The sequence below is a fragment of the Giraffa tippelskirchi genome, chromosome 1, assembly GCF_054371585.1.
Source record: "Giraffa tippelskirchi isolate mGirTip1 chromosome 1, T2T-mGirTip1v1.2.pri, whole genome shotgun sequence".
NCBI classification, from domain to species: Eukaryota; Metazoa; Chordata; class Mammalia; order Artiodactyla; family Giraffidae; genus Giraffa; species Giraffa tippelskirchi.
This window is the reverse complement of record NC_137275.1, coordinates 18,643,732-18,653,980: the sequence shown is the minus strand read 5'-3', so window position 1 is coordinate 18,653,980 and position 10,249 is coordinate 18,643,732. Positions and strand designations below refer to the sequence as shown.

At 35.1% G+C, this 10,249-nt stretch overlaps 1 protein-coding gene across 20 annotated transcripts in view; it reads right to left on the bottom strand.

Moving 5' to 3' along the window:
• Positions 1-2,503: 2,503 nt before the first annotated feature.
• Positions 2,504-10,249, bottom strand: part of LIN54 (lin-54 DREAM MuvB core complex component) — a 63,583-nt gene continuing 55,837 nt past the window's right edge. For 17 of the 20 annotated variants that reach the window (XM_081583122.1, XM_081583199.1, XM_081583177.1 and 14 more), the window contains 2 exons: positions 8,889-9,091; positions 4,069-6,369 (listed from right to left, as the gene is read on the bottom strand). In XM_081583122.1, coding sequence (XP_081439248.1) covers positions 6,168-6,369; positions 8,889-9,091 — 405 coding nt within the window. In that variant the 3' untranslated portion in view covers positions 4,069-6,167. Of the gene's footprint in view, positions 3,106-3,509; positions 3,588-4,068; positions 6,370-8,888; positions 9,092-10,249 lie in introns of those variants that run through there. The other 3 variants (XR_014080385.1, XR_014080342.1, XR_014080387.1) reach the window with 1 other exon arrangement.

Below are 10,249 nucleotides of genomic sequence, written 5' to 3'. Positions count from 1 at the left end.
AAGAGGTAAAACAACTCTTAGAATAAAATAGTGGAGACTTGGATTCGGCAATAGCTTCTTAGATAAGACACCAAAAGTACAAGCAAAAACTTCATCAAAACTGTAAACTTTGTGCTTTAAAGGACACCCATCAAGAAAGTAAAAGACAAGCCATAGAAACATTTTCCAAGTCTTGTGTCTGGTAAAGGACTTGCATCTGAGTATACAAAGAACTCAATAATAAAGGATAAAACAACCCAACTTTTTAAATGGGTAAAGAGTATGAAGTTATTCTTCAAAGGAGATATACATGAATATGTGCTCAACATCATTAGCCTTTTGGGAAATGCAAATCAAAACCACAATGAGATGTCACTTCACACCCACTAGGAAGGCTGTAATAAAAAAGACAGATAACAGGCGTTGGCAAGAATGTGGAGAAACTGGAACCCTCATACACTGTTGGTAGGAATGCACGTGCTTTGGATAACAGCCTAGCAGTTCTTCAGAAGGTTAGTTAAACATAGAATTGCCATATGACCCAGCAATTCTACCAACGGGCATATACCCAAGAGAAGTGTACAAATTTCATAGCAGCATTAAAATAGCTCAAAAGTCCAAATGTCCAACTGAAGAATGGATACATAAAAAATGTGTTGTATTCATACAGTGGGTCACATGGTATATGTTTTACATTGTAACAAACTATCTTTTGCAGTGATGTACCATGCAGTACATTAACCAGAAATATATGAAAAGTTCTAGTTCCTCTACTTCCTCCCCAACATTTGGTATTGTCAGGGTTCTGTTTTGAGTTAGCCATTCTAGTGGGTGTGCCATGATACTTCATTGTGGCTTTCATTTCTTTTTCTAATGACTAATGATGCTGAACATCTTTTCATAGGCTTATTTGCCAGTCACTGTCATCTTAGGTGAAATGTCTGTTCAAGTCTTTTGCCTCTATATTAAGGAAGGTTGATTGTTTTCTTACTGAAAACAGTTAAGAAATAAAAACTAACAGTAAGTTAGTTAAATATTCTGGATAAAAGTACATTATTAGATGTATCTTGCAAATATCTTCTCCCGGTCTATGGCTTTTAAAATTTTATTGAGGTCAAGTTGATATACAGTGTAAGTTGCAAGTGTACAACATAGTGAGTGGTTCACAATTTTTAAAGGTTATGATGTGGCTTTTACTTTTTTATTATGTTTTGAAGAACAGACATTAATTTTAGTAAGTCTGATTTATTGATTTTTCTAGGGATCATACTTCTTGGTTTCTTATCTAAGAAATCTTTGTCTAAACCAGTCAGAGTTTTCTTCCTATGTTTTCTTGTATTTTCGTTTTAGGTTTTGCATTTAGGTTATGATCCATTTTCAGTTGACTTTCGTGTGTGGTAGAAGTTCATATTTTTACATACTAACGGTATCCCAGCACCATTTGTTAAAAGGACTGTTCCAGTAAATTACCTTTGATCCCTTGTCAGAAATTGACCACATAAATATGAATCTATTTCTGGGCTCTCTATTCTGTTGCCTTGATCCATGGGTCTTTCATCAATACCACATTACCTTGATTAGCCTTATATAATTCTTGAAGTCAGGCAGGAGTCTTCCAGTTTTGTTCTTTTATAAAAAATGTTTGGCTATTCTAGTTGTACCTTTCCATGTAAATATTATAATCAGCTTGTTTTTACAAAAATTCCTTATGGGATTCTGACTGGAGTTATGTTGAATCTATAGGCTGAGGAGAAATGCTATCTTAATATTGACTTCCAAACCATGAAAATTATATATATATATATGTGTGTGTGTATATATATATATATAAAAGATCTTCAGTTTTTTTAATCAATGTTTTTGTTTCACATACAGATCTTGTATGTATTTTTGTTGTTTCATGTTTTGTTGTGCTGCTATAAATGGTAATTTTAGAATTTCAGTTTCTAAATGTTCATTGCTACTATGTAGAAATATACTTTTGCATACTAATACTGCTAAACACACTTGTTAGTCCTAGTACCTTTTTATTAAGATCCTTTGACTTTCCTTATGTAGGCAATCACATCACACCATCCACAAACAGACACTGTCATATTTATTCATTCATTCCCAATCTATGGCTGTTTTGTAAAAAAAAAAAGAAAAGAAAGAAAATCTTTTTTGTACAGTGACCTCAAACACAACACTCAACAGGAGTGTTTTATTCCCAATCTTAGGGGGAAACAGTCTTCACCATTCATGTGATGTTAGCTGTAGGCTTTTTGGTTGAGGATCCTTTCTATTCCTAAATCGCTGAAGATTTTTTTCTTAAACCATAAATAGGTGTTGGAATTTCCTCAGATGATTTTTCTGCACGTTTCTGGGGGAAAATTTTTGAGATCTAATTTACATACCATAGTATTCACTCTTTTAAAGCATGTAATCTAGTAGTAGTTGGTGTAGTCAAAAGGTTGTTTTCTGCAATTTTTGAATGATTGTTTTTCTTTTGTATGCTAACACACTACATTGATTTTTCTGAATGTTGGGTCAACCTTTTATTTCTGGGGTAAACCCAACCTGTTCACGATGTACCCTTTTTATTTACTGTCAGATTTTTTTTTTGTTCAGTCGCTAAGTCATGCCCAACCCATGGACTGCAGGCTTCCCTGTCCTTCACCATCTCCCAGAGCTTGTTCAAACTCATGTCCATTGAGTCGATGATGCCATCCAACCATCTTGTCCTGTCATCCCCTTCTCCTGCCTTTGATCTTTCCCAGCAACAAGGTCTTTCCTAATGAGTCGACTCTGCACCAGGGGGCCAAAGTACTGGAGCTTCAACTTCAGTCCTTCCAATGAGTATTCCGGGTTGATTTCCTTTGGGATTGACTGGTTTGAACTCCTTGCTGTCCAAAGAACTCTCAAGAGCTTTCTCCGGCACCACAGTTCAAAAGTACCAATTTTTCGGCGCTCAGCCTTCATGGTCCAACTTGCACCATCTGTACATGACTACTGGAAAAACCATAGCTTTGACTATACAGACCTTTGTCAGCAAAGTGATGTCTCTGCTTTTTGAATATGCTAAGTTTGTCATAGCTTTTCTTCCAAGGAGCAAGCGTCTTTTAAATTCATGGCTACAGTCACCATCTGCAATGATTTTGAAGCCCAAGAAAATAAAATCTGTCACTGTTTCACTTAATTAGTTACATTAAAGTCTGTGGCCTTATAATAAAATTACCCTGAATATACTTTTTGTTTCTGAATAAACTAAAAATGCCTTAAATGCTTTTATAAAACAATTTTAAAATAAAGTTTTAATTAAAGCCTTTATAACTTAGTATTTTATAAAATTACTTGGATTATAAAAAGTTCACATTTGGTCTATAGATAAGGGAAAAAATGTGCATTAAAGAAGCCCTAACAAGAAAAAAAAAATTCCTAAGTATTAACATAATGAAAAGTAACTACAGTAATAAAGGCTTCTTAGCAGATTGACTTCCCTCTCCGTGAGCTGCTGCTCCATAATTTCTATATAAAATATTAATACTTACGGATGCAGTATGATCACAGGGCTGGAGGTCCTGGTTTGAAGCTGCATTTACATAACAAGTATTCATCATCTTAGTTATCTGTGTTATAAAACAATAAAAATAGAAAACTTTTCTAAAGGTATTTTTATTCACATTTTACATAAAACTGAGAAAATGTCAGTTGTCCGTATCAAAAAATGAGGAGGCTAAAGCAGTTGTCTATCCCCCAACGTCACTGCTCCGCTTGTTTTATTACCTGCATTAAGTTTCTGTTTTCTCATACAGTCCAGAGGTAAGACCTACAGTTCTTGAGAAAAGGAAATTAATAAAGGTGCTCCCCATAAGGACATCAAACATGAAGAGGAAAGAGAGTAGATTGAGTTTCTACTTAAAAGAACAGTGGAAATAAGATACTCTCATTTCACAGCAATTTATGTTCATGGTAATTGGGCAAAATGATAGATTTATTTTTCAGTTGTGTGCCTTCAGAAGTAATGTCGTTTAATATCAGATATTTTTAAAGGTTTCTTGCATGTTCAATAGTTAAAAGTGGTATTATTAAAGAAAAAAATGCAAAACCTTTTTTTTACAGAATAGTATAAATGTTTATTTTCTGTATGATTTACTTTGCTGTTCCTGTTTTTACAATATAGAAAAGTGTATTCTTTGAATAGCTCTAGTAAATATAAATTTTATCTTTCTACTTTGGGATGTAAATAGAGCTAAAAAATTATATACCCAACCCTCCCCAAATAGTCTTTTAAAATTGTTGAATTAATGTGGATATTAATCTTGTTCAGCAATTTGATGCAAATGCCTAAATACAAAAAGTTGTTTAGTAAGTACTACACAGGAAGGAAAAGGCTTAATACTTTAGATAGCTTCTTGAAAATCAGAAAAACTAGTAGCATTTGATTGCACCTTCAAATTTTTACAAGCAAAACATTCTCAAGCAATGCCATCATACATAATCTACAATTGTAATCCAAATTTCACAAACATTTTATGCACACTGTATATAAATACACATCACAAAGGTGCAATTAGAATTAAACACAGAATATGTACAAAATGAACACAGTTTAGATGTAGACCAAAAAGGTATTGTAATCTTTTGAAAAATAACTTGATTAGATATTACTTTATCCTCTTACACTAATTTACATTTATACAAATTTTAATTAAACATACTAGAGTGAGGTGCTAAGAATGTCTGCACTATCTACATTTAAAGTTACTGCACTATGACTTTATAAATCCAAATTTCAAAAGGAAGATAATAAACGGAATCTTCTTTTGGATTACTTAATTTCTACTGCCTATATCTTGCATGTTCATATGAACATATATACACACTTAATACATACAACTATAGATTCCTTGTAGGAAATGTAATAATCATATACTACTAATTACTGAGGATTAAGGTACCTAACAAAATGCCTGAATTCCAACATGTTTTTTTCTCATCATAAAATGAGGAGTCCTATTATAATGGGCTCTTAAATTCATAAAGCTTTTGAATTCTGAATTATTGAAAATGATTTGTTATTTTAGTAATTATATGAAAACACTCATACTGTAGGCTTACCAAATCACTGGCTAAAAATAATGCCATATTAAGCTTCCCTTATAAAAAGAAACCCCACTATAATTCTGAAAGCTTTGTTAGGAGGCCCCTTTCAGTAAATCAAGTAAGAGCCATACATTGGTTTGAAACCTCCTAGTTCACAAGTCTATAAAGAGAACTGGATGTATAGATCAAAAATCCTCCTTTAAATTCATCTCTTAGAGCTTCAATACCCTTTATTTCTCCAAGCCAAATTTCATACCTGATAATTATATAAGGTTCTACTTTATCACTACATAATATTTTACTTCTATTCATATGCACCGTTCATTTTAATAGTACCCCTTAATCACTGACAATTTATTATTTCAAATACATACTGCCTCTCTGAAAGAAAATGGAAACATCTCAGAACCTTTCTTAATCACTCCTTATTGTAGAAACAAATTGTCCACCTTTTGAGAATTCTTTTCTGTCCCCTAACATTTTTATGTTTTTTAAAAAAGCAAAATAACTTTTTTATTTTAAAAGTGTGCCTACAAATTATTTCCCCTTCTGACAATTCCCAAAGTTGACACCAGATATTATTCCAGGATTCACCCTAAAAAGTTGGATTTTTCTTAAAAAGATAGTGCTTTTCAAAACACAAAATGTCATTTGAATATGTTTCGTAAGAATTTGTTTATATAGACATTCTATCTGCTAGTACCAGAGAATGACTGGGTAATACCAGTACTTCTTTGGCTTTTTGTACTGGAATAAAGTCATACAACGCCATACATTATAAATTATATAACAGTAATTTATAAATGTTCTTTGTCAATAGAATCAGAAGGATAGAACATCTAGTTCTTAAGAAACCCAAGCAAATTAAAAATCTATATAATACAATGAAGAAAAATTCAATTTAGAAGGGGCATAAACAGATTTAACTAAGATTTAAAACGTACTAATTTCCTCATTTAAAATTTCTTCTCCGTCAATATAATTTCAGGTCTCAAGGACTGAATTAACAATACAGTAATTGTCAAGCTATTTCCAGAGAAATCAAGTGTCCCTGCACCTTCAATTTTCTGTACAGTTCCATTTAGTAGTTTTTTGTGCAAGAGTTAGCAATTCATGGCACAAGGGTCACTTTTTGCTTTTCCTGCAGAGTTGATGACACTCATTAAGCATCGCCCAAATTCCTCAAGTATCATCCGTTCAGCAGCTGCCTTTGATTTTCCCTTCTTGTCTGCCTGCTCCGCCTGGGCAAGAAGGCAATTACACGTGGCTTCAGCTACTTCCTTAGTGACAAACGTAAATGGCAATCTGCAATGGTTTTTGAGAAAGAGAGAGATGATAGTGTTGAATATCGGCAGAAGTGGCTGACATTCACCTGGACAACTCTGTCTACATTTTCATGATTCAGCAGGCACAGTGAACATCACAGATTGTGCCATGAACACAAGCACATCCCAAAGAACTTCACATTTTTCAAATATAACATTTGATATAAAAGACATTGACCTAGACAAGATTACCTGGTTAACTGAATGATGTAATTCTACATGTTGACTGGCTACTGCTATAACAAATGTCCTCCTGATTCAGGAATGTAAAACTCTTTTGAGTGGTTTTCGTTTTACTTACTGTTGTTTCTACACTTCTGAGAGCAGTGCCTGACACACAAAGACACTCCATGAATATTTGCTCAATGAATGAAATGTGTAATGTTGGAAACTGAAAGCACTGTCATCTGGACAACACAGAAAATAAAGCACTTTCCCATAGTGCCTTATAATGTTTTTGTAAAAAAACAAAACCACACCAAAATTTTCCATTATTCCATAACAAAAACAAAACAATGGGGAGACAGATGCTGTTCTGTATGGGAAGTTTCAGTCATAAAGACCTAAACTATTGAGTATTAACTCAGAGGAATCCATCCTGAGGCTAGCTATATGGAGCCAAGTCTTAAAGCCTAAGAGACAAAAATCAGGTAACCTGCTCTAACCACTAAACAACCTGTTAGCGAGCAGTCACTGATCAGAGGGAACCACCAAACGAATGAAGGCAGAAATGAAGGCCCACTACGACAAGACAGGGCATCAGGATTTCAGCTGCTATACATGTGCATGGAAATTTTTTTAATATAAAAAATTAGAATTAACATATAAAAACTTCTAAATTTAAATTAGAAAATATAATCTTAAAATACTAAAGTTAATATTACAATAATATTGTATAATTAAGTAATCATGTATAATAGCATTCATTATATAGTATTTGGAAACTATAGGAGAGTAAATGGAAAGAAAAAAATTCAAATTTTTGTCACTCAAAGACAAAACCTATTGACATGCTAGTAGGGCTTTTTTAATACAGTTTTTCTTATACTTAAGTGTTTTTTTTTTCTTTTGGCTGTGCTGCATGGCATGTGGGATCTCCATTCCCTGACCAGGGATCAAACCCTTGCCCCCTATATTGGAAGTGTGAAGTCATAACTACTGGACTACTGGGGAAGTTTCTATACTTAAGTTTTGATTATAGTGTATAATTTTGTGTTCTTTCACACTTCATAATAACAAACATTTTCCAAAGTTGAAAAATGACTTGTAAATGTTTTAGCGTAGCAGTATCTTTAATCGCCACAGAGATTAGATTGGGCTTCCCTGGTGGCTCAGTGGTAAAGAATCTGCCTGCAATTCAGGAGACTGGGCTCAATCCTGGGTTGGGAAGATCCCCTGGAGAAGGGAAAGGCTACACACCCCAGTATGCTTGCCTGGAGAACCCCATGGACAGAGGAGCCTGGTGGCCTGCCGCCCATGGAGTAAGCAGAGTTGGACACGACTGAGTGACTAACAGGCAGAGATTAGATTTAACCATCTAAAGGTATATACTGAAAGCAGGTGACCAGAAAGGACCCCTTGTGGTACCTCTCATGACGGTGTCTGCCCATTTCTACTTCTTCAGTCCAATAACCTCTTGCTGATTATATGCCAGTTATAAGAGTTCTTTAGAATTAATATCCAAAATATTTTGTACAAAAGCCTTACTTTTGTAAGTTTTATAAATTGGATCTTATTTCAACTTAGGCATTTTAAATAAAATACTATTTGCAAGGCTCATTCCATTTAATAATTCCTCAAATAATTAAATAATTAAAAATAATTCCTCTTACAGACTCAAATACAAATTGAAGTCAGCAGACTCTGTTGCATTGGGCCCTGCTAAACTTTCCTTGACTGCTCACAGCCACATGAAAAGGGTGATGGTAGTAAAGATAAGAAAACTGAGGTGAGGCTCAGAGAAATGAAGTGCCTGTCAAAGCCACAAACCGCGAGAGCACCGGTAACTATAAAACTCAGGTTGGCCTGACTGTAAGGCTCCAGCTTTCCTGCTCCAGAGCTCGGCAGTCTAGGAAAAGAAGGAGCTTCAATAATACAGCATGTGAGGTGCTCCAGTGAGGTGGGGAAAGTGCCGGGGGGGCACCGGAAAGGCAAGAGAAAGTAAGAATGGGAAGAAAGATGAATAACAACACAACCAGTAAGAGGTACAAAAATTTTGTTTTTCTTCAGGGTTTGTCAAATTACGTAATTACCTCATCTTAGTAGGAAGAAATCTAATTAATAAGCCCAGTGACCTAGAACATTACTGTACATTTTACAACTATATATGACAGTGATTTTTCTGTTACTTTTATATCCCCTTCACAAGTAATGAATGGTAGAAAATAGAAAAGTCAGGTTTGCAACAACAAAAGTATGAGCCCAATTCTGCCCCCCAAGAGAAACTTTATGAGAAATCAATATATCATACTATAAAAAGATACTAAAATATCAACTTACTTTCCTCCTCCGCTATTCAAAGCTGGTGTTGGCCTGGTAAGCAAGTCTGAAATTTGAGAGGATAACTTGGTCTTCGCTGCTGTTTGCTGCTGCACCCTTACTTCAGCTGCATCTGCCAAGTGCATCAGCGTCTTTCTTTCTGGGCTTTCTTCAAAATTCTTACAGCCAATACACTTGCATATTGAGGAACACATTATTTTTGCCTGAAAGATTTACGAAAGAAAAGCTTCCAAATCAAAAGAGAACGAGAACCAACTGTCCAGCATAGGGAACTCGACTCAGTGCTCTTGTGGTGACAAAGTGGGGGATACATGTCTATGTATTACAGCTCATTCCACTTTGCTGCACTGCAGAAACTAACACAACATTGTAAAGCAACTGAATGCCAATAAAAACAGAAACAAAACAAAAACCGCAGGACATCACTACAGTAGATTCCGTGATCAAGTCAACAGATAATAGAGTTAGCTGGTCAACTGACAGAAGATAAAATGGAAACATCTCTTGCTAGCAACACCCAACAGGCCAGCTCTGCATGTAGACAGGTCCAGTATTCTTGGCCATTCTGAGTGGCTATACTATGCTTGGTTGAGGCCTTCCATACCAATTTTCCCCTCACTATAGATTTTCCTCCTAATATGAATATCGTATGTTCTTTGTAAAAAATATGAGTGATACATTACAATATTAAAAAGTAAAGGTCATCCATAATCCAGCCACCTCAATCAAATCACCATGAACATGTTGGTGACCTCCCACTTATGCAAACGCGCACACACACACACAGTATCACATTAAAGGGATTTCACAGGTGCTATTTTTATTATGAATACCTCTCCCACCCTACATTCCCCTCTGAATACCCCAAACCCTTCGGTAGTTCAGCAACCTTATTCAGCAACTACATATTTCTCCTTACCTACTTTTATGCTCACAAAGCAAACCTCCTAACATAATTTCGTTTTCTACAGAGTTCTTCAACAGGGCACTAGTGGCATTTGGGGCAGGATAAGACTACACTGTCAGGATTGCACCCTGGAATGCAGGTTATTTTGTTATCCACACATTTTTCCAAAAAATTTCTGGGGGAGAAACTATGTAGTAATACCCCTCAGTGAAGAACCACTATTACAAGAGTTTTCAGTCCACTCTGATGTTATTTTTATTGAAAACCCATAAACTGGTACTATGGTTTGAATACTTCCGGGTATAAGAAGTTATGAGCTGATAAATCTGCCAGTGAGACCCCAAACTGTAATGACAAAATGAAGGTATTGTTCCTCCAAAGTCCTGCTTGGGAAGCCAGAAGGTAGGTCTTCCTCAAATTATGGCTGACTTTTCCAACTGCAGTATTTTCAAAC